Raw genomic sequence first — 25862 nt, 5'->3', positions numbered from 1 at the left:
CGTTGTAAGTAAAAAGTAACATGGCGATATATAGTCTTCGGGTGAGCACATAAGCCTCTTGCCATGTTGACACGAGTGCAATTCTCGGCTCTGAAAATACGAGGGTCGTTTCCGAAAAAGCAACGGAAAATTAAATCCATTGTATGGTTTGAAAGTCACTGTAATGTGCTTCTCTCGACAGTGCTAGGACCAAATTGGATATCGATACAGGAAGTAATGGTAAGAGGAAATCGAAAGGTAAGTAAAAGGAAATAAACGTTTCATTTTGGGCTAAATAAACACGAATCTTGCTCAACTACTAATCATGTTGTAAAATTCGGAACACTATCAACATAGAAATACTTTGAAGCGTGGGAAAGCTTCGTGGTGATGTGCTATACAATCTTGCTCCCTCCTGTGTATTGCCATTGACTCGCTCATACATGAAATAGATGTCGTCACTTGTTCACTACAAAGCATGCGACTTGCCATTACAGCTGCTTCGAATGCAAGAAGCTGTTGACATCCAGTATTGAGCCTGTTCCCTAGAGCATTTAAAGATTTTTTTTTGCTAGTGGCTTTACGTCGCACCGACACAGATAGGAAAGGAAAGATAGGAAAGGCCTAGGAGTTGGAAGGAAGCAGCCGTGTCCTTAATTAAGGTACAGCCCCAGCATTTGCCTGGTGTGAAAATGGGTAACCACGGAAAACCATCTTCGGGGCTGCCGACAGCGGGATTCCAACCCACTATCTCTCGGATGCAAGCTCACAGCCGCGTGCCTCTAACCGCACGGCTAACTCGCCCGGTAGCATTTAAAGAAAGGATGAACAACTGTATATCGGTTCCAAATGTGACTTAAATAATTTTGAGGAGCTATTGCTACCCTAGTTTAGCCTTTGTAAGGCAAGCCCACTAGCGAAAATGGGTGCGTTCTACTATGTATGGGATACTGCGAGTTTGGATGGTGGAGGGTAGCGGTGTGTGCGGTATGCTTCCTTTCCATTCCTTGCCCTGTCCTATCCCACCGTCGCAATGAGACCTGCCTATGTCAGTGGGACGTAAAACAAATAGCTCATATTTTGGGTGAACTGTACCTATTCACAAATTTAATAGTATATTAATGTTTCATCTTTCCCTTGTTTATTTTACCAACATATAGGCTACTGTACACGGTATTATTCATGTTATCCATAGATGTATGCAAATAACGCCCAACTACTGGATAAATTACTATTGTTCTGCTTAAATTTAATCAGAGCACACTCTACGTAAACATTTCCATAACCAACGAATATAATTTAACTAACTATAGTAAAACAACGTATTGCCACAACACCAAATTAACTACTGTATCCATTTTTTAAATCTCAAAACCAAACCAAACCCCATGGCACTACAGCCCTTGAAGGGCCTTGGCCTACCAAGCGACCGCTGCTCAGCCCGAAGACCTGCAGATTACGAGGTGTCGTGTGGTCAGCACAACGAATCCTCTCGGCCGTTATTCTTGGCTTTCTAGACCGGGGCCGCCATCTCACCGTCAGATAGCTCCTCAGTTCTAATCACGTGGGCTGAGTGGACCTCGAACCAGCCCTCAGGTCAAGGTAAAAATCCCTGACCTGGCCGGGGATCTAACCCGGGGCCTCCGGGTAAGAGGCAGGCACGCTACCCCTACACCACGGGGCCGGCTTTTAAATCTCAAAAACCAACACATAACAAATCTGAAAGTCAGACGTCGGTACTATTGTTAACAGTACCAGATAATTCCTCGTTTTCCTTTCTTTTCTTATTATTAAGCAAAAACAAACAAGCTTGTAGTTTTAAATGACTGTTGATATCGTGATCGTGGGCATTGGACCTCCATTTTTACCTAGAATCCGAACTATACGACGTGAATTTTCTTTACTAAACTTTCACTTTGCACCGGGATTCAAACCATGGTCTGTCCGATGACAAGCCAGGAATGTTATTATGATTATGATTATTATTATTATTATTATTATTATTATTATTATTATTATTATTATTATTATTATTATTATTATTATTTAATCCGTTTACCCTCCAGGGTTGGTTTTACCCTCGGACTCAGTGAGGGATCCCTCCTCTACCGCCTCGAGGGCAGTGTCCTGGAGTGTGAGACATTGGGTCGGGGATACAACTGGGGAGAATGATCAGTAACTTGCTCAGGCGGCCTCAGCTGATATGCTGAACAGGGGCTTTGGTGGTGGATGGGAAGATTGGAAGTGATAGACAAGGTAAAGGGAAGGAAGCAACCGTGGCCTTAAGTTAGGTACCATCCCGGCATTTGCCTGTAGGAGAAATAGGAAACCACGGAAAACGACTTCCAGGATGGCTGAGATGGGAATCGAACCCACCTCTAATCATTTGACCTCCTGAGACTCAGTGGACCTCGTTCCAGCCCTCGTACCACTTTTCAAATTTCGTGGCAGAGCCAGGAATCGAACCCGGGCCTCCGGGGGTGCCAGTAATCACACTAACCATTACACCACAGAGGCGGACTATTATTATTATTATTAAGAAACGTAAAACGAATTCCACCATAATATTGTTGTATAAAAAGTCTGACTTACCCCGAGATACTTAAATGCCCTACAACAGAACTCTGTAAAATTTATCGATTTAAAATTTACTGTAAATGCCGTCCTGTGTATAGGGAGAAATGGAAGATCGTACCGCGGTCGTACATAATAGCATAGAATGACATTTACAAGGCATACGTGAAAACCATTATTTTTTCGGACATGCTGTAGTATTGCAATAGTACAGGCCTGATGTTGTAAAACAATGTATTTATGTAAGGTAATACAGTAAGCAAGAACACGCATAGCATTACAGAGGCTTGCTTCTGTATGCTGCCAGTCACAAGGTCAAGCGTCCTGTAGTGACAAACACCTGGACGAAGGTCAGAATGGTAAAGTGAATCTCAACAAGCAAACGAACTGATTATTGCTAGATTGATAATGGACACATCTGTGGACTAGAAGCACAGTAAAATTGCAGTCTGATCTTGCTGGGAAAAAAAATGATCTTTCTACAAAATAGTTGGCAGATACGCTTGAAATACATAGTAACTTAGAATCTGCTCTCCAATTGCACATAAAACGATCTTCTGATCACCACACACGCAATATGCGAATGTTTGTTGCTGCGTACCAGCGAGTACGCGATACTGGTAGTGTTTTAGTGTCCTACCGACACTATAGTTGACAAATATCGCGGCAAGCAGTAGAAGCCCACATTCTGAACATAATTGAACGACACCCAGAAAGAAGCACGTGACGTGTGTTGCCCGCGATGTTGGTGAATCCCAGTGGACTGTGTATCGGGCCCTGCGTGAAAAGCGCCTCATATCGTGTCATGTGCAACTTCTCAGTGCCTGCAAGACGAGGATCTTCCATGAAGGCGGGAATTCTGCACGTGGTTTCTAAAAGAAACGGCACAACACCTACTGTTCCCCTTGCTAGTCACAGTAGCAGCATGTTTAACGAGAAATGACGTGTTGAGTTTCCATAACAATATATATAAGCTGTCATTAACCCACATACGATTCGGCAGGGACATTTTCAACTGCGATTTACAGTGATGCGTGCGCCGGTATCATTTAGCTCCAGGTATTGCCCTCGCGTCTGACAGGTGCATATTACCTAACATTCCTTCGAGATGAATTACCGGCGTATCATGAGAAAGTACCGTTGCAAATGCCCATGAAGATATAGGTGTACTACGTCATGAGAGCCAAGGTATACAGCGTGATTCAGTCGCCCCTTCCGATGTAGTTTTATGCAACCCACCATATTAATTCCGTCCTGAAAACATCTGCCCTGCCGGTATGCTCAAACAACACAATCGAATTTCTTGGTATTTACTGTCTCACCATCATAGGACGCCGTAATGTTATACTCGTATTAAACACTGGAAGACGTGTGTGTGCCTTCCAGATCATATGAACCTGACACGCCGGCGAAACACTAAATTGATATTGTGAGCGCCGTAAATTTAATACTTGCTATACGATACCCAGTGTGCCTTACTGAACCGTAGTGTAGTTCGTAAAGACTTGGCGGAACAGGCTTGTATGTCAGGTGGGAGATTTGTTTAATATTTGTTTAATACGTACTGTACGCAATGTAAGTTCTATACCCGCTTTCATGCAAGTTGTGTGTGAATGAATGTGCTTGTGGCCCTAAGAAGTGCCTATTAGTTAGCAGGCCGGACACATACAGACCGGAAATAATAGGAAAACCACTGCCCTGATAAGGTTTTATCGCAGCAAATGCTCAATGTGATGACCGTTTTGGTTTATACACATTCGGGCCCGGTGTCCAATAGATCGTCTTGCGCGCTGAAGCATTCCAGGTGTAATTGCTTGGAAGGCGTCCGTGATGAGTTCCAGGAGCTGTTCGGGCTTTTCTGACGCTTGAATGTAAACGATGTTCTTCAAATGTTCCTACAGAAAGAAGTCTAACGACGTTAAATCCGGTGATCTGGCGGGCCAAGAAACAGGCCCTCCTCGTCCTATCCATTTCCCTGGCAGTTCCTCATTCAGATGGTTACGAAAGGGCAAAGTCGAATGTGGTGGAGCTCTATCCTGTTACAACCACATCGTCAAACGATCGTGCAAGGGCACATCCTCCAGCAGTCAGAGTTTCTGACACAGAGAGTGCAGGTAGCGTGGCCCCGTCAGATGGCCCTCAAAGAAATAAGGTAAAGTCAGGCGATTCCCCAAGATCCCACGCCAAACATTCACTCCCCGTCGTACCTGATGGGCCGCCTGTCGCACACAGTGAGGATTGTCCGGACTCCAATAGTGCATGTTGTGACGATTGACGTTTCCATTATTGTGGAAGTGCGATTCGTCCGAGAACAAGATATACGATACGAATGCTGCATCAATGTACAGCCTGCCTAATAGCCACCAACAGAACTCCATTCGAGCTTAGAAATCCCGCCCATGGAGCTCTTGGTGTAGCTCAAGATGATATGGGTGAAATTTATGTTCATGCAGTATTCGCCAGACGGACGGCTGGCTGGTGTACACCTGTCGTGCAGTCACCCTTGTACTGATGTGTGGATTATTTTGAGCTGCCTCTATAACGGCCTCTTCTGTTTCTCCCGATGTAACGGGCCAAGCGCGGACTGATGGCTGGTTGGAAATCACGCCTGTTGTCTTTAGGCGTCTTTCAACATGGCGGAATGTCGTAGCAGCCGGGTGTCGCCTGTTAGGAAACCATTCCTGGTACAGCCGTATTGCCCTGCACGCGTTTTGTCTTCCTTCCCCATAAATGAGGAGCATGTCAACGTATTCCTCCGTGGAAAACATGCCGAATTATAGCAGAGATTAATTTCCGACTTAGGTGCAAACATTCAGGCGCTAACCAGCGGAGTATGCGCAAGGCACAAGATGAAAACAGCGTTTAAGACATTAACTGCACTGTTACCTACATTTATGCATTGATTCCCCTCTTCGTTCCACCCGGTCACGAGGCACGACACATTTACATAGTTACATGGTAAAAGGACGTTGCAAGGTGTCATGTTTCGCGAACGGATTATATAACCTTTCGCCAGGGTTCAAAATCGTGTGCACAATCTGCTCACTGAACATTAGTACCATACAGTACGCCTGCAGGGGAATAGCATCCCTATAACCATGTGCACGTTAGTTGGGCTGCAGCAAACGATATCGGAAGGAGCTGCTGAATCACACTGTATACGAGTATAATATAAGTACATTTCCAAGCCTTCGTATAAGGCGCAATGCACCAATTAGGTGACCGGTCCAGTCTCCCAGTTGAAAGACCCTGGGACCATATCGAGAGTCTGTTGTACGCAAGTGAAATCGACACACAAGATGAGCTCCGCCAAAATGATTTCTGTTGCAGCGGAATTCATATGAGTGGACCCGCAAACGGTTGTTATTTTATTTCCCTTCTTCTATTTTAATCCCGAGTTTTTACGTGACATATAAAATAAACACTCTATTTATTTTTATAACATAATTTTGCATAATGAGTCATGTTTATTTCGTACTCGTTTTAAGACTAAGGCTGTATAATTTAACTGTATAACTGAATGTGTTACTTTGTGTTAGGCACCACTGGAAAATAATTATTATTGTAGTAACTGTATATTTTTATTGCATTACCAACTTTGTCTTGTTTGGGTAGTTCATTGTGTTCTTTGTATTGTCTTGTTTTCTTTCTTTTCTTTCCGGTTAATGTTTAGTACTGTAATTATTAATTGTACTGTACGTTGTGAACATTGTAATTGGGCGACAGCCTGTTATGTTCATTATTCAATAAATAAATTAAATAAATAAATAAATAAATAAATAAATAAATAAATAAATAAATGTGTTTGCACGTGCTTGGGCATCGCTGATTTGTCGCCGTGAAGCTTGTCTACGAGCAAACGTTCGACATGTCGAACACCTGCTCTAGTAGTTTGGACGTCCTCTGTGTCCATTCAGAAGTGTCTGTGTCATTTTCATCATCGTGTGTCATGTCGTCTGTGCAGTTTGCACTACTAGTGCCTGACGTGTGTGAAAGTCAGCGTCTACGGCATGTAACTCGCTGTGTTAGACACAGACACCAGTCCCATGGTTGTTGGACGGTCAGCCGTGTGCAGAAAGAACAAATGTATTTTCAAACACTCACTTTGTCAGATACTGACACCATTGCCATGGTCTTTGGACGGTCAGCCGTATGCAATGAGTACAAGTGTGCTTTAAACACTAGCCACGCGTGCGACATAAAGCAAAATGGAAAATATTGACTTTTGTCCTTCCGGACATATTATTTATTTTTCGTATAGCTTTGAGTGTAAAAATCCGGTCTAGAAAGCCAAAGAATAATGGCCGAGAGGATCCGTCGTGCTGACCATACAACACCTCGTAATCTGCAGCCCTTCGGGATGAGCATCGGTCGCTTGATAGGCCCTGGCTTTCGGGGCTGGTGCGCCATGGGGTTTGGTTTGGTTTTAGTGTCAGAAGTGTCCGAGGACACGTTCGGCTCGCGTGGTGGAGGTCATAGTATTTGACGCCCATAAGCGATCTGCACTTCTGAATATGGGATGATTATGTTTATGATAATGAGGTAGAGAAAGGGTAAAACCCGATCTCGGTACGCAGCCTGCTCCTGTCGAATAACATCACGGGGTCTGCTCAAAGCTTTAAGTCCCCATTCTACGGACAAATCACCACCTACAGCGTCATATGTCCTCACTCCGTATGAGCAATTCGGAGAGGTTTGGAATTTAATCTAGGCTTTTAGCACACAATCTAGTGATTAGAAATTGTATACCACTACCTCTCCTACCCTGACGGTCAACTTTATGATGGAGACAATTTTTCCAACTATCGGGACTCGAACCGGCTAACCACGGTGTCAGACCATATAGACTTCAACGCCTTAACGACCATGGCCATCAGGTGGACTAGCAGAATGGTACTCATGGACAAACAGTTATGACAAAAAATCCTAATGATGGACTAAGTACAAGTTTATTTAAAATTCAACAGGTGAGGCAAAACTCATTTTCTTCTCATGGTTAAGAAAAACATTACATTAGCCAGAATTTAGTTGATAATGCATTCTTTTAAATTGCTGTCTTTATATTAGCAAAATACTGAAACTATATTTGATACTGAATGATTGTCCTTTACATGTATATTGCTTCTAGTTATAGTGCCATATAGTATACTGGAGCTTTAGTGAACAAATTAAGAGAACAATTATATTTTAAACAAATGATAAACTGTTTCAGTGCATCCTCAGAACCATCTAGAAGCCTATCTCTCACCCGATTCCAGATGAGTAAATTCCATTTCTGTTCTATAACCTGGGGAAACAGAAATGTTCCAGATGATCCAGATATTCCAAAGATGTCCTCGGGGCTTGCAAGCCACAGTAGCCATTTTCCTAGTTGATTTTAGCTGCCTGGTGAGAACGATTACCTCAGATCGAGTAGGGGTACATCAGTTGCCTTGATAAACAATGCTGCAATGTATTAGAAATGTTGGCAGCCTGTACATAAGATAGATAAAACAAAAACATGGTGCATCCCTGAAAAGGAGAACTTCAAATAAGTCTAATCTCTTGGTTCAATAATCCTCAAATAGAAAGAACATCTGTGGTGTAGTGGTTAGTGTGATTAGCTGCCACCCCCGGAGGACCGGGTTCGATTCCAGGCTCTGCCACGAAATTTGAAATGTGATACGAAGACTGGAACGGAGTCCACTCAGCCTCGGGAGGTCAACTGAGCAGTTAGGAGTTCGATCCCCTCCTTAGCCATCCTCGAAGTGGTGTTCCGTGGTTTCCCACTTCTCCTCCAGGCAAATGCCGGAATGGTACCTAGCAAAAGGCCAAATCTACTTCCTTCCCTTTTCTTGTCTGTCCCTTCTAATCTTCCAATCCCCCCTACAAGGCCCTTGTTCAGCATAGCAGGTGAGGCCGCCTGGGCGAGGTACTGGTATCCCTTCCCAGTTGTATCCCCGACCCAAAATCTCACGCTCCAGGACACTGTTCTTGAGGCGATAGAGGTGAGATCCCTCGCTGAGTCCGAAGGAAAAACCAACCCTGGAGGGTAAACGGATTAAGAAAGAAAGATAGAATATTTATAAGATAAAATTATAAAGATTATTAATGTTTAGAGTTCGTTTGTTACGATCATTTTTCATTTCCATAACTTTATAATTTTAGCATTTTAGCTAATTAATACATACTCTGTAAGTCTATTTGAATGATGTAACATCAGCACAAGCATATCCAGAAACGTCAAACACATTTAATTAAAGTGGGAGATTCAAAGAATGATCACTATTTAGTGTGCAGACCTATAAATAAAATTTTAAAAAGTTAAGGATTGATTCGCCAGTCAATCCTTTTATAACACTTTCCTCCTTAAGGACTTGCTCTGCGTGATTGTTTAGATCAACATCATACAAATACTAATTAACTTTGACATCAATAGACCTCATACATTTCACATGACCCGCCACAACATTTCAAAAATAAAATCTTAGAAAACTAATTTCAAATTGTATTTGACCGATTCATTCATGGTTTTCATGTTTCTTCAATAACATAGTCTAAAAACATTGCGCATAGTTATTTACCACTTTTATCTAAAAGGGAAATGTCCTACTTTAATACGTTAAATTAAATAGTTTAATAATATCACATTCTAAAGAGTTTGGGACACTGAAAATATCCACCTAATACTAGATGGCATCTTCAATGCCCCAAACTCATCAGTTATGGGCTTATCACAATATAGGATTGAAGCAAATTCAAATCCTGACAGCCGTACCATATTGCAGCAAGTACTGTACACTTCCTGTACACCTCTCACATTTTTGGCACAACTTTCCCTTACAACTGTATAATGACACAGTCCATTCTTAAAGAGGTCTTAGCATTACTTTCTATATTTTCCTAAAACATACATTTTTGGAATCATTCTTACCCTGCCTTTCTCTTTCTTCCGCAGATTACAATGACGAGACGTGTTCGGATGGCGGCAACGCCTGCATCTCCTGGATTCATCGATACTCATCACTCTTCAAGGATATTTCTATTTCAAACGAACAGCAGTTCATACAATATCCCTAATTAGCCATGAATAATGCTACCGATGCTGCACAAAATAGTGACAGGCACCAAGAAGAAACCGAATTCAATGACCTCTCGTAGGAGTAAAAATATCCATATTAAAATTTCTTACGTTGTGGTTGTGTGTGAATTTCTAAAGTAACAATGGATATGCCACAATGTAGTTAAATGTAGAAAGTATTGAGAATAAGTTGTTATGAATGTCTTGAAAATGGACGAAATGAAATGTAAACTGGTACTGATAATAACATTGTTCAGGACATATTTGCAATCAGTAAACTGGAGTAACTTTCACCTCATAACAACAGTCATATTTAAAGCAATTTAATCCTAAAACATGTAAAGAGTAGAAGAAAACAGTTTGCTGAAGACATACTAGTCAAGTGCAGGAATTGAGATAAAAATTGCTTGTTCTATTGAAGTTCCTTGAAAAATTTAAGATATTTATCAGGTCTTGTGTCTGATGGCCTCAGTATGGACAATATCAGTGATGAAAACAGCACCTCGTGTTCATGGTCCATCACTCTGGGAGGAATAGAACTGTATGAATTTGTAACAAATGGAGTGATGCTAAATCTTATAGGAGTATTTGGTATACTTGGGAATATTATATCTATGATAATTCTTTCTAGGCCGCAAATGAAATCCTCTATAAATTATTTATTGATATGGCTGGCGAGATGCGACACCGTTTTAATCATAACGTCCATGTTGCTGTTCGGTTTACCGGCCATATACACGTACACAGGGACGCTGTTCACGTATTTCTACCGTGTGTATCCCAACCTAGTGCCTGTAGTGTACCCTACAGCCCTTATAGCTCAGACAGTCTCAGTGTACCTCACATTGACGGTCACATTGGAGAGGTTCGTGGCAGTGTGTCATCCGTTGCAGGCGCGTTCCCTCTGTACCTATGGCAGAGCAAGACTGTACGTCATGATGATCATCATCTGCTCTACACTCTACAACCTTCCCCGCTTTTGGGAGGCTCAGAGAGTCCTCTATTTCAACGAAGACTACAACATAACTGTGTACGATGTGAAGCCCACGTCTCTGAGGACCAATCACATCTACATCTCGGTGTACATTCACTGGCTGTACATGATATTCCTCTACTTTCTGCCATTCAGCTTCCTGGCTGTCCTCAACACTGCCATCTACCGTCAGGTGAGTGGGTTATAACAACACTCTAGTATGGTCGTCTGACGAGAAGTCGCCTGGATGCGGGGTAAGAGGTGCGAGTGGTAAGCATGGATGTTGCGCATGCGCCAGTCTCAAGTCTCAAGGCCTGGCAATAAACATCTGTTCCGTCCGCGGTGTGTCTTTCGTATTGTGGTTCTGTTGTGATGTTTCAAAGTGGTAGGGCAACTGTGCTTTAGTTTGACATTTACTGTAAGTACTGCATAATCTGTTTCAGAGAGCTCGCACTGTCTATCACGACTAATGTTTGTAGCTTAGTGTAGTATCTGTTAGTCGTGCCGTACCTACAAGGTGCCGCGACTTCTCGTCAGAAGTAGATAGTACTAACAGTACAAGGAAATGGTTGTTGACAAATTACCACTGCATGCTAGAATATTGAAAAAAAGCATTTTTCTAATTGTGTTTGTTTACCTAGCTGAAAATCAGCGTATTGGCCTTCAATTCATAGAGCCCTGGATTCTATTCTCAGCCGGGACAAAAAATTTAGCCACATTTTGTAAATTCCTCTAACTCGGGGACACTACTAACCACTACGAAAACACTCACTATTGAATACATCCCTCCACATAGGGTTGGCATCAGGAAGGGCATCCACATTAATGCCGATGCCAAATAACTGGAAAAAGACTATGAAGAAAGAAGAATGTATTTTCCTGTCTTTAACGTCTATCCCTGAGTTATTTAGAGGAATGGAAACCATGCCTGGATGATGCCTGACAAAAATGAGTTCCATTCTCTCTGTTTTCTCTCAATTTGCTTTACGTCGCACCGACACAGATAGCTCTTATGGCGACGATGGGATAGGAAAGGGCTAAGAGTGGGAAGAAAGTGACCGTGGCCTTAATTATGGTACACCCTCAGCATTTGCCTGGTGTTAAAATGGGAAACCACGGAAAACAATCTTCAGGGCTGTCGACAGTGGAGTTTAAACCTACTGCCTCCCGGATGCAAGCTCACAGCCGTTTCATTCTCAAAATTAACAAAAAATAATATATTTTGTTGTGAGACGGAGCAGAGGCTCCGACTTTGGGGGAGCAAGGTGTTTTCTGCCCCTCCAAAAAATATCTTTGGGGGGGGCAGAGTTCCATTTTGACCCCCACCCCACTCCCACAAAAAAACATGGAGTTTGGTAGTCTTCGGAGGCCGCTAAGGCGTTAAATCTGGAAGTGGTAGACGGTTTTATATCAAGAAATGAGGTTAGAAAGCCGACATTCCTTCAGATAACTACATTTCCCAATGGAGACTGTTCAAGCGATACGTCTGGTGGTGGAGCTTTTCACATTTCATATCATTAATTACATAATATACTGTACAATAATAGGACATTTATTATTATTATTATTATTATTATTATTATTATTATTATTATTATTATTATTATTATTATTATTATTATTATTATTATTATTATTATTATTTGCCTGCTGCCATTTCTTGATGGGCCGGGCTGAGTGGCTCAGACGGTTAAGGCGCTGGCCTTCTAACCCCAACTTGGCAGGTTCGATCCTGGCTCAGTCTGGTGGTATTTGAAGGTGCTCAAATACGACAGCCCCGTGTCGGTACATTTAATGGCACGTAAAAGAACTCCTGCGGGACTAAATTCCGGCACCTCGGCGTCTCCGAAGACCTTAAAAAGTAGTTAGTGGGACGTAAAACAAATAATAATATTATTATTATTATTTCTTAATGGATACAGTACTTTTGTATTCATCTCTTGGCACAGGCCAGAGTAAAATGTAGCTTTCACCGAAGTCCCAGTCTCATTCATTGCTGTGACAATATGGAAGCTGCTGGGGTATGGGTGGTGCTAAGTAATGACATTCAGAGCACGACTAGTGCATCTTGCCTAGTATGCCTCATTTTGGTGCTGCCATTGGTTTTTGCGGTTTCCTTATAACCGCATAACCTTTGGTGGTGCTATTTGAGGATCCAAACAGCCTCTGGGCTGATAACCTAACAGACAGACAGACAGAGATTATTATTATTATTATTATTATTATTATTATTATTATTATTATTATTATTATTATTATTATTATTATTGCCATTAAGACACTGGTTGAACTTGAATGTTACATGATTATTCAAATTCATCTTGTTTTTTCTTTTCTTTTCCCAAAACATCTGTATTCTTTGACAGTGTTCTTGTTTCCTTTGTTCAGTCCCTAGTTTCCCTGTTGTTTAGTCTCTACTTCAGATTTCGCATTCACATTATATTTCTGAATATGTTTCTTTAATTTATCGTTGCCTCGTCGATACCTGCCTGTTGTAGATTTTCTTATATTTCTTTCTGCCATTGTTTTTCATTATTGATCCTCTTTGTGAGTCTGCTGCTGTCCATTCTATGTAGGTGCCCATAGAACATTAGTCGGCGTTTTCTTATCTTGTTTGTGAGTCTCTCTGTGTATTCGTGTGCTTCTTTAGTTGGTCTCTTCATCCATAAACCATCTCTGTGTATTGCTCCAAAAATCTTTCTGAGGATTTTACGTTCTATTTTTTCTGTCTCTATGATACCGGATTTTCCAATGTGGTTGTTTCTGAAGCGTAAAGGGCTTCTGGTGGTACAATTGTATTTTAGTGCCTGAGTTTGGCCTGTCTTGATATGTTCCTTTTATTGTAGTGTGTCCATGTGAGTTTGTACGCTTTCTGAAGTTTGTCTGTTCTGTCTGTCTTGGATGCCTTGTTTGATCCTCCTATTTGTATATGTTCCCCTAGATGCTTGAATTGTTCTACTCTTGTGATCTATCCATATTTTGTGTGCACGGCTTGTGTGTTGTTTTATTTTCTTTCCATATGCTGTGTTTTCTCATATATCTGTAGAACTGTTTTGATAGAAATTTCATGTAAGTATTCCAGTACTTATTGTCTATTGTTACTAAGTAATAGGACATTTGTTTATTTTTATTTTATTTTTTACTTTTTATAAGTTGCTTTACGTCGCACCGACATAGATAGGTTTTATGGCGACGATGGGACGGGAAAAAGCTAGGAGTGGGAAGGAAGCGGCCGTGGCCTTAATTAAGGTGCAGCCCCAGCATTTGCATGGTGTGAAAATGAGGAAACCACGGAAAACCGATGGCTGCCGACAGTAGTGTCCGACAGTAGTGTTCGACCGAGCTCGATAGCTGCAGTCGCTTAAGTGCGGCCAGTATCCAGTGTTCGGGAGTTAGTAGGTTCGAACCCCACTGTCGGCAGCCCTGAAAATGGTTTTCCGTGGTTTCCCATTTTCACACTAGGCAAATGCTGGGGATGTACCTTAATTAAGGCCACGGCCGCTTCCTTCCCACTCCCAGCCCTTTCCTGTCCCATCGTCGCCGTAAGACCTATCTGTGTCGGTGCGACATAAAACAACTAGCAAAAAAAAAGTTGTGTTCGAACCCATTATCTCCCGAATACTAATACTGGCCACATTTAAGCGACTACAGCTATCGAGTTCGGTGGACATTTATTAAGAAAATGTATTTATGAATTAAGTTCTAATTATTTTCTTGTGATTATTTTTGATAGCTTCGTACATAAAACATTCCTTCAGAATATGTATTAATGAATTAAGTTCTATTTTTCTGTTTACTTGTGAATATTACTGAAAACTCCGTACATAAAAAAGTATTTGAGAAACAAGCTCTATTATTATTCTGTTTTTCTCTGTTTGTGAATATTATCATTGTATAGGAATGTTTGCATTAATAGTTGTTCCTGATTTCACATGCTCGTGTTCATGTTAATCATGTCCCGCGGCAATAATTACCCGAAGTCGGCGTGCCTGATACGAAGTTTCATCCCCATTATCTCATGCCAAAGCATTAAGTCCAAAATAACCCCTACTTGTGGAAGTTCGAACGTGTACTAGTAAAATGAGTGTAATAAAGTACAGAACAATTAAAAGCTTAGTACATTATTCAATGGTTGTAGCGAAGATGCCGGCCCCGCGGTGTAGGGGTAGCGTGCCTGCCTCATACTCGGAGGCCCCAGGTTCGATTCGCGGTCAGCTCGGGAATCTTTACCTGGATCTGAGGGCTCGTTCGAGGTCCACTCAGCCTACGTGATGACAATTGAGGAGCCATCTGACGGTGAGATGTCGGTCCCGGTCTATAAAGCTAAAAATAACGGCCGAGAGAATTCATCGCACCGACCACACGACAGCTCGTAATCTGCAGGCCTTCGGGCTGAACAGCGGTCGCTTGGTAGGCCATGGCTCTTCGGGGCTGTTGCACCATGGGCTTTGGTTTGCAGCACAAATGATGAGGTATTTGCTCATCATGGTAAGTTCTAGATGTAGTTCTTACCTTTAATACTGTATATTCAATTCATGGACTTAAGCTTCTGCTTTATTCAAAGTCATCCTCAACCTTCAAGGCATTATCTGATTAATTAAAATGGCTGAGCCATCTACCATTAGAATGATCATCGTCAATCCAATTTGGCTACCATTCTTGTAGAGTAAGAAAGATCATCATTATCTTGTAGGGTAGCTAGGGTATTGTTTGTGAAGGTCAACGTATCGTTTCTCTACTTTCACAAACTGTTTCCAAGAAGCCTAGTATCAACGATAGTGATCACATATTCTACACGAGGACTTCAGTGATGCACAGCTCCCATTGTAGTTAAACGATCAGGTTTCTTTTTTCAAATTGCTTTACGTCGCACCGACGCAGCTAGTCTACGGCTGCTACCTTCCCAACCCTGGCCGTCTCCCATCCTTCCGTTGTCGAAAATTTTCTATGTATTAGTGCGATGTTAAAGAAATACTTTGAGGATGTTCTAAGTATTATATATGGGTTTCTATTTAAAGAAGACGTTAAATGTGTGCTTTTTCCGTTCACCCTATCTTTTATGCTTTATGTCTCACTTAGGTATGTACAAGACTGATCAGGCCCATTGTCCCTGTTACGGAGTTATCCGTGGAATGCAGAGGTGAAAGAAGGTGCGGGCTGGAATGGGTCTAGCTACAAGTCCGAAAGATGAATTAAACTTTCAATAAAGGTTATATTTTCAATAGACAACAAGATTTAACAAATTTTCACTAGGTGAAATAACAATAAAAAACACAGGTACACTGATAACTTTACAAACGAAAGCACAAGTTTCGGGTTCTTTACAAGTTCTGGCTTCGAGCCTCAGTTACACAACCCTTGAGCTACTAGCCCAACATTACCAGTGTACACTCATTTATTCAAAGGGCAGAAAACTCCTTCGTTCAAGGAGCACTTGCTCCCAACTTTTAACCTCAAGCCTCCCAGAGGCACTTTTCAAACACAAGAAAGAGCTGACCCGCTCTCAATTTTTCAAGCCTATTAAAGGCAATACCAGACTTGACAAAACTTGCCATCGAGGCACAACTTACAAGAATTAAACAGGGGTATCTCGTACCCAGCCTACAGGGCCTTAAAAGAAAAATAATAGGTTAATTAAATGGCCCAAAATACCAAGATGAATGGAGGCGTTGCTTGCACTCCTATATGAAACTTTATAAAACCTAAGGGGCACTGGGCCGATGATACAGGGGCTATTCCCAAACTAGGGAGGTGACTCGTATAAGAAAATTTTAATACATTAAGAGTAGAAAATCGGTTATGGAAACGTAGTCACTTCAACTCAAAATGAAGGGGAGCTCGAGAGAGTAAAGCACTCTCTATCCCCGATTTACAGTTAAATAATAAGAAACTTTTACATAAGCCGGCACTAAGTTACATTTTTCGAAAGGTAGGTTACATTGAAAAAGTTTCGGACCTTCCCCGAGGGCTAAACTGCTGAGCTAGCAAGAAATAAAGATGTTAAAAGGCCATTACCTTGTATAAGAGCTACTGGCGGATGAAAGAGGCGCTTCCCGCCTCCTGCTATAATTCCATACACTAAGCTAGATGTTGTACGAGTGGCGGAGAGCCAGGAAAATCAGCAGTTTTTATACTCTCGGGGAAGATTCGAGACCTTTCATGAATGATTAAGACACACCCACAGTCGTTTATTGGGTAGCTTACAGTTACACATCAACATTGGGGAAGAAAGACGCCATTGGCTGAAAATTAATGACAGAATTTACGATTGGCTAATTTCAAAACTGGCGGAAAGAAAGATTAATATTGCCAACCGACAAATGAAAGAACAACATTTAGTAAAGAACAAACTTATGAATACAAAATATCTTCAAGAAAAGTTCGTTCACTTCGCACCAGGGTGCATGATCATAGTTTTTGGTAGAGACATCTGTGAGAGAATATCCACACTTCTTGATAATTAGTAAACAAAAACAATTCGAAATTAACACAGGGCATCTTCTGATAAACGGTTGAATTAATTCAGTTTTAAAGTTCAGAGTTTCAGCTGTAGAGGAGTACTTTAAGGCGGAAAATTCAAATGTGCGGCGTATAGGTGTACCAACCGGTACAGTTCCCATGAAGACGGCATCCTTATTACAAAACCAACCCCCATGGCTCAACACCCCCGAAGGACATGGTATACCAGGCGACTGCTGCTCAGCTCGAAGGCCTGCAGATTACGAGCTGTCGTGAGGTCAGCACGGTGAATCCTCTCGGCCGTTATTTTTGGCTTTCTTTTTGACCGGGGCCGCTATCTCACCGTCAGACACTTCCTCATTTGTAATCATGCAGCCCTAATATCCAGGTAAAAGTCCCTGGCCTGGGTAGGAATCGAACCCGGAGCCTTCGAGTAAGAGGCAGGCATGCTAGGGCTACAACGTGGACCGTGCAGCCTTATTACAACAGCTAAGATAAACACATTGTATTCATTCGGCAAGTGCTAAGAACTATGTCCACCTGTACCAGCCGAATGGAAATAACTATGTACCCTGTTTATAGTGAGATCAAGGTCATTGTATTTTTAACATTTTGACCATCCTACCTCAGTGATTTCATAAGCTTGGAACTTACATTTGTATTGTTTTGTGTGTTTTCAGGTTCGAAAAGCCAACAAGGAGCGGCAGCGTCTGTCACGGTTACAGAAGAAAGAAATTGGTTTGGCAACCATGCTACTCTGCGTTGTAATTGTCTTCTTTTTGTGCAATATCCTGGCATTAGTTAACAATGTAATTGAAGCATTTTATTGTATCAGTATTGACCAGCTTGTAAAGACCAGTAATCTCCTCATTACTATCAACTCATCTGTAAATTTCGTAATTTATGTGATATTCGGCGAGAAGTTCAAGCGACTTTTTCTCAAACTTTTCTGTTCTCACCAACTATGGGTAGCCGTTGGAGGAGGAAGAGAATCTCCTGATGGTGCTACACATGATGAAAGTGTCGTTTCTAATGGTGATGGAAGGAACTATTCCATACGCAGTACACATTGCCATCTTCATTGCACCGGCACCACTTCTGTGCGTAACGGGACATCTGTAACAACAGGCAATGGCAGTACATTGCATCGTAGTACGAGAATTCCTCGAGCGCCTTCACCTGGACCCTGCGTCTACTATCCAGCGAGAGGTGTAATGGCTGGTACCGCTACCGTAGGAGCAGGGGACTGGGAAAGTAATCACAATGCTGCCACTGTGCTCAATAAACTCTAGGACAGTAACGACAAACTTCCTTAAATTCTCTATTGATAGTTTAGAATTAAAACATCCACCTGAAAGAAGGCAAGTTTGCTAAAGGCAGACTCCATGAACAAATCCCATTTTCTCATAAAAGAAAATATTTTTAAGTAAACCATTAAACAGTAGATTCTTTCACGAAACCTCTCCAATATCCTAGACTAAAACGTATGGTAATTCATTGTTTGGATGTTTGCCCAGTAATATTCAAAACCAGACTGTAACAACGCCAAATCACAAACGGAAAGACTGAGCAACTTCATGGTAATTAGTTTAGCATGCAAGTAATGCTTGAGTAGTGATTAATCAGGAGGTGTGTTTAATGAATAACATATCTTGCCATATTTTGCTTTCTCTTTTATTGCAAAACTTGTAATCTACCATTTATTGTAAACACACACATGGTGTATCATGGTCTGTCTTAGTTGAAAGCAATGTCATTTGTGGCATGCATGTCATTGTGGGCATTATTTTATCCAATCTGGTGTTAGCAATTAAGAACCTGTTCAGAGAATACAATCTATATGACTGAAGCATGAATACTTCTCAATAATGCAACTAAAAGCACATGGCATAGAATTATGAATCAAGAACACTCTATAAGCATACTTTTTTCTCAAACTTGAGGTCAGATGTAATGCTATTCGTTTGCCTCCACTAAGAGAACGAGATGTTAGTCTCATCACAAGTCAAACCTGCATCAGACGTGCTGTAAAACACTCGGTACAAAGTATTGTATATCTCTGATAACACACAACAAAAGTCAGCAAGTATTCTGCTAACTTACCAACCTCCACTCTTTAATCTTTCAGTAGGTTTGGTTTGTAAATTGGCTGGAAACTTAATCAGATCAACAGGAATCATTGAATTAACCTCTTAATAATATGCAGCCTGTGTGGGAGGTGAAATTAGGACAGATGCTGGAGGCTTAACTGATAGCATTACACTGGGGAGTCAAGGTTCGAATCTCGGTCGATCTCGCATTGGAATTCTCACCTGAAAAACTATGTTGCGCCAGGAAAGGCAGCCTACCTTAAACCCATGGCTAAAGCTCAAATTAGCTAGGGTGGCACCAGTCACCCCAGAAATGCTTGGGATAAGTTGGAGAGAGAAATGATATCATGGTTTGTCCATCCTCCAACATCTGTCCAACTGCTAGGGTCCTTTTGTTATATTTCATCAACTTACAGGAGATTCATGTATTTGCTCCAAAGTTACAGACCAATATTTGTATATAGGTGTATCTGGAAGTAACATCTGAACTGCTGCGCCAAACAACATTAAACTTACCTTTAAAATCATCATGACACAGCTGTGTATGAGTTTTAAAACAAGCATTACGTTTCAGAGTAGGAGAGGCTGTTGTACCACGAAAGATTTATTACATTTCAGTTTACAAATTTTGAATGGTAACTTAATTAATCCCATAAGTGCTGACAGTAACTATTAAGGTTTCTTTCATAGCTTTCTGTTTATACTTTTATATTTTGCAGTCCTCTGAAGGGTTAAGAGAATCATTTGTAGTGAGGTGTAAAGTGTTCCATGGCACAGCATGACCATGTACCATGGAACATACCCTCTTCAACCTTATAACACAGGGAATACAGATGGGAAATAGCAGATATTTAAAATTCTCAAACCATTCATTACGTTCCCAGAAGTCAATGTATATGCACATGCTTTCCCCATAAACCCCCGCCTCCATAGATGTCAAAGTTCTGTCCTGGGTAATCGACAAGCCACAAACTCACAGTCCTAATTGATTGTAGGAAGACTTCGGAGAAGAATAAGCAGTTCAATCAAGAGGCTGTAGTGTATGGGAGGTACTATGGTAAAAGTGACTATTACAGCGCCCGAATCAGGTGCCATATTAAGAGCCTCCATATACTGAGATGAGTCTCGTTGTCGTCCAACATAAATAGAACAGGTTCTTTTTCTGAGATCGTTACGAAATTTCTCAAAAACTGTTAGAAGGTTTCTTAGTTTGACCACCAGCTGCACCACACAGCTTCTACGTTTAAAATGTAAAAAACACGAATATCGTAGTATTATGAAGATTGCATTGACTAGCACAACAATGCGGCAAGGCTGCCAAGTTTGGACGATGTTGTATCCTCAATCTGCCTTATTCCTTTTGGACCTACTATCTTTCTTGCTTTTGGACTTGTTGCGGTACATTGGTATAATTAAATATGAGTATGTATTTTCAAGTACTTGCAGCAATCGCTAGGCAAATATCAACGAAAGTTCGATATGAAGGAAGCGAAAGACTCCCAGTAATATGTGCTGGTATACCGCACAGAGAACTTAGCAAAGCAGAGCGCAGGGAAACGTGTAGAATGGAGTAACGGCACATTCAAATGTCATGCTTCGAATAACCACAATCAGTGCAGATCACATCCCAAGTATGTGCCGTTTACGATTATGGGCCTTTTCCCAAGGGGAATTTCCGCGGTAGGTACATACTAAGCAAAACAAAAGGGAACACAGAAATGAGAACTCCCAAAAGCACAGGTTTAGAAAAAATAAAATTATATATTGAAACAACTTCAAAGAGATAACAAATGTTTTCACAACAGAGAGTAAAATTGGACCATTTGCTACACCATAGAAAAAGGGAATCACACAAGTTATTGACAGGTCTTATTTTGGTTCATACAGGCACTAAAAGGGGTAACCACACAAATCACAATAAATCTTTGGTATACTCAGGTACGAGATAAGGGCTATAGGAATAAATTAATGTTCTCATTACATTCAAGTTCCAATATGACAACGTTCACATGAATGCCGCGCAAAAAACAGCAAGAAATTTTGAAAAGGAATAAGTAAAAAATATACAAGTTAAAGGGAAGTTTCCAGTACCTAAAATGATACGCAATAAAACGACATCATTTCCCCCAAAATCTAACACACACTTGTTTAAGACAGGAAGATACTAGAACTTTCGAAATGTAAACAGCAGACGCAGTGTGAATTGGCAGAGCACAATGTTACCAAATTTCATTAGCAAGTTATGAGAAAATACGAATGGGAGACAAAAAGGAGAACGGAAAGAGGAACAGGAAAAGAAAACCAAGAAACAAACAGCAGGGAAAGGGAAATGATCAGGCTGTCAAGTCCCACTTCAAAACGAGGGAAGGCAAAGTTCATGCACAACACTTTAGAAGTTGAAGGTCACCATAATATCGCTAGTCCACCACAAGTCTATAGCCAATAGTTTGGTACAGCGTAATTTCGTAGAGTCCTGAAGGGACTAGAGTTCGAAATCCAAGCATTAGCCAAGCCCATATGGAGAAAGAGAGGGCAAAATTGAATGGATGACAATAATAATAATAAAAGTCTGCTCACCCAGTACGTAAAGAAGAATGAAGCAAAATTGAAATGCACACGGTCCAGCCGAGTACACTGCTCAAGCTCTCACTGCCGATTACAACATATCAATCACACCTGATCGCCGGACAAGAGAAAGCGGCGAGTGTATATACGGAAGCGAAGCGAGCTCGAGAAAACACTGGAACCGGGTGACGTCACGGTGATTGCGCGTGGAGGGGCAACAGTCAAAGCAGTGGTCAGACAGAGTTGTAAGCTGAAAGTTCGTGAAGCAGCGCAATATAATGTGCACTAAATCGGAGCGGAGAAGTATGCATAAGGTAAGCGAAGTTGAGCTCGTAACAGACTGTAAACACTCCAGTCTCGTCACGGTTTAAAATTCATTCAGGCAGGACGGGTCCAAAACGACGATAAACATTATCAAAAAGAATGCTGTATTTAATGTTTTATGAATCCCCTCATCCATTCTTCTTCAGCTATTTCTGAAGGCATTCCTATTGCTGGTATGGGCAAACTTGTAAGCCGGTTTCCTAACACCCATGTTGGTCAAATCGCAGTTTACTTTTGCGATTTTTTCATGTACTTCAACAAACAGCTTCAGTCTGTTAAAATATCGTACTTTTCGGTTGTTTAATCTTGGGTTATAACAAAAAGTTTCGAATTCAGAATTTTAAAATTTCGACATGGCCCTATGTCGTGTCGGAGTAGCTAAGTTCGCACTGTACAATTTGCAAGCTTCTCTGATAGAAATATTGGTATCTGAGAAGATATAATTGTTTCACAGGCTTTATTCAATAGATCTGGATTATCTACAACCCTTTGGATGCCCGGTTATTTATAAACATAGTCTAAAAATGTAAAATAAGCATAGCAAGAAACAATAGCATATGATGCACGATGTTGTGTGTTCCAAGATACTGTATAATACGAAGAGCATCACAACAAATTTGGCTCCCTAAGTTTGAGGTTATGATAAATAACTGAAGTCGTGCATATGATGATAAGAAACACATTGCAGGTGGTTCTAGTAACAAACACAATATCTTTTTTGTGTTACAAAGCATACAAAAACGAGCAAGATATTTTTTTTTATTCAAAAATTTAGTTTTGTCTACAGCGTCCACATTTGTTGACATAACAAATTAGAACTACCGCCTGTGCTACCTACCATCATTTTTTCACAATTTTATTGAGTTGAGCTCGCTAGATAGCACTGGTGGCTCGTGCTGAATTATGTTGGTGGTTCTGCTCTGTGACTCCCAGTCCATTGCAGTAAGTGTAATAGACAAATCTAAATTCATATACGGAAAGTGCCAACTGAGTTCGTATGCATCCATCCTCTAACTCCGCGGAAACGCTTTACTCCATGACCTATGAGTGTGAAGTTCTCGAAAATGTACAGAAAAAGTACAGGTAGACGTACATCTCAATTTGTAAGACCCCGATTTCGATTGTACAAAAATCAACAATTAAAAAGTTACAAAAATTAAAGTCTCTCTTCCGCTTATCGAAAAAATGTTGATCTAGTATCGACACACTCATATTTACAGAGGTTCCGAGTTCTGCATACATCTTTGGGAGCCGGCTTTCTTAATGGAGGAGGAACATCAGTGATGGTGATTACTGTTTTAAGAGGAAATACAACTAGGCAACCACCCTCTATAACAAATTAATCAGAGGGAAACATTGGAAGGGATCCGACACTTCGAAAAATGAAGGTATCGGCCAAAGGAAGGCAAGGGCAACGGAGGGCGTGAAAATGAAAGAATCCTTAGGCCTCGAGTGCTCTAATACTGTCGGGGTCGGAAAAGAACAAGAGTTGACCAAGGGTGGTCGGATAGGATAGGTGAAATCCAGGAGCCTTGCACAAGTAAGATGAAGCAATGGCAGGACTCAGCTAAGAGCCCCGTAGTCGCCAACCCACGTTCCCAAGTTCAGAGCCCTGGGGCCCCTTTTAGTCGCTCTTACGACAGGCAGGGGATACCATGGGTGTTATTCTACCGCCTCCACCCACATGGGAAGGGGGAACATCATCTGATGGTACTGACGTTCCTGTTTTCATTTTCATGACTACCTTACTCGGAAGAATTCACTACCATTACGGAGAAACATATTCATGATTACTTTTAGGCCTAAGAACTCGCTCATTTGCTTCGTACGAGAGAGAATGTTTTCGGTCGTTGGATAGAATTATGCTTAAACCCTGGCCATTTACACAAACGATAGAGAAATATACATACCCCCAATCTCAAAGTACGTTGTTTGAAGACTTAACGGTAAATTGATTTTGTGTTACTTAATCACAACCATCCTCTTTTATTACGCATTTCTCCTGTATTTAAGCTATTTGGACTTTCTTTTTACTGAAAAGAAGCATCACAACTATACTACAGTATCTGAGAAGGTTGTGTTGTAAGAATTTTACTGTATTTCCCTTGAGCAATTTTTGTGAAAATATGACCCTCAAATATTTGCGCAAATGTATAACCCTAATAACCCTAAGGGTATAAAAAAAGGCTACATAATGACTTCTGAAAGATATCGGTGACTGTGAGAATAAAAGAGACAGGACTCAATCAGATGGGTACCGGTGGGAGCAAATCCAATGTATTGCATGATTCATCCAGATATTTGCCCAGTAGCACTCTAAGAGGTATTAATTATTGGTGTTCTCTGAAAACCATAAACATTTACTTAGTGGGACGTATAACCAGTAATATTATTAATTACAAGTGCTAATAATAATTCACGAAACAATGATTATCACAAGATGCGATCTAAATGAATATGCTAAACTTATAACAATTATAAATGAAAATCTTTAATATTTTGAAGAAGAGCTCAGGGTAATATTACTTTCAATACCTCCCTTCAAGACGGGGAGTAACCACAGTTGAGCTAACACTCTGAATGGGTTGTGGCTAAGATGTGCAAATGAAGAGAAATATTTATCTTTATAATTCAGATTATACTGAGATAGATTCCCTGAAAAAATAAAGGCGTTATATTAGATGATCAGAACGTTTCTAAAGGAATATGGTCCTTGCTATTTTTATACCAATACGATATGGTATATAAGATCACACAACTTGTCCAAGAAAACAATGTCAGATAGGTTCTGATAGCTAAGGTACACTTTGACAACAACTAACAAAACTTGGTAATGTCTTCCACAACAAAATATGCTGTTAATAGGGTGTAGGGTTACCCCTAACGGTCACAAATGCTTCGCAGCGACGTGGAATGCTCTCTATCAGATGGTCCAAGAGCTCTTGTGGCAGTCGATCCCATTTCTACGAAAGGGCAATGCTAAGGCCTTGGAGGGCCCTTGGTGGAGGCTGAAGGGATCCCATTCGCTTCCCCAATGCATCCCAGGCATGTTCTATAAGATTCAGATCCGCAGACCTCGCTGGCCAGTCCGTGCGATGAATGTCTTCCCCAGCCAGAAATTCATCCAACAGAGCAGTGCCCTGCGGTCGGGCATTATCGTCCATTAAGAGGAAGTCTGGACCAACCTCACCTCTGAAGAGTCGAACGTGTGGTCTCAGCACCTGATCCCTGTATCTCTGAGCGTTAACAGTGTGCAGGTCCGTACGGTCATTTTAATACTTTATTGATACTTTATTATTTTTCTCGAGATCTACAGTAACAAATACCCATTTGATCCGTTAAATGAGAAAAATAACAATGTCCAGCCTATGCCAAAATTCACTCTTTCAAACTCCACATACTGTACAGAAAAAAGAAAAGAAAAATAATACACGCAATAAACAGAAATGATCAAACAAAATAATAATAATAATAATAATAATAATAATAATAATAATAATAATAATCAAACGTACTCCTTGGACATGCTACGAAATTCCTCAGATACTCCGGAAACGTAACCCCCAAAGTGAGGGTCACCACGGCAGTCATCCTCGGCCCTTTCATGCCACGTCCAACGTCTCCCCTGAATATTTCTATTGTCTTTCCAGAATGTGCAGTTTAAATAAAATATAATTAAAATACAAAAGACATAAAGACATAAAGTTGAAATAAAATAAGCGGTATTAAGAATGTCAAAGACCTTCATGCCCCTCTTGACTAGACACGCAAACCCTTGCACATTCCATTCCTCTTACCTTTTTTTTACTTGACCCACTCGGGGTTGCTGAGTCCAGAC

At 41.0% G+C, this 25862-nt stretch overlaps 1 protein-coding gene across 2 annotated transcripts in view; it reads left to right on the top strand.

Annotated features, from left to right (window-relative positions):
* LOC136874643 (FMRFamide receptor) overlaps window positions 1-19472 on the top strand; it is a 483043-nt gene extending 463571 nt beyond the window's left edge. For both annotated transcript variants that reach the window (XM_067148280.2, XM_067148272.2), the window contains 2 exons: window positions 9491-10779; window positions 17726-19472. In XM_067148280.2, coding sequence (XP_067004381.2) covers window positions 10087-10779; window positions 17726-18337 — 1305 coding nt within the window. In that variant the 5' untranslated portion in view covers window positions 9491-10086 and the 3' untranslated portion in view covers window positions 18338-19472. The remainder of the gene's footprint in view (window positions 1-9490; window positions 10780-17725) is intronic.
* The last annotated feature ends 6390 nt before the right edge of the window (window positions 19473-25862 follow it).

Source organism: Anabrus simplex, chromosome 1 (assembly GCF_040414725.1).
Source record: "Anabrus simplex isolate iqAnaSimp1 chromosome 1, ASM4041472v1, whole genome shotgun sequence".
Lineage (NCBI taxonomy): Eukaryota > Metazoa > Arthropoda > Insecta > Orthoptera > Tettigoniidae > Anabrus > Anabrus simplex.
Note: the sequence above shows the minus strand (reverse complement) of the source record. Positions and strands in the feature narration are given on the sequence as shown.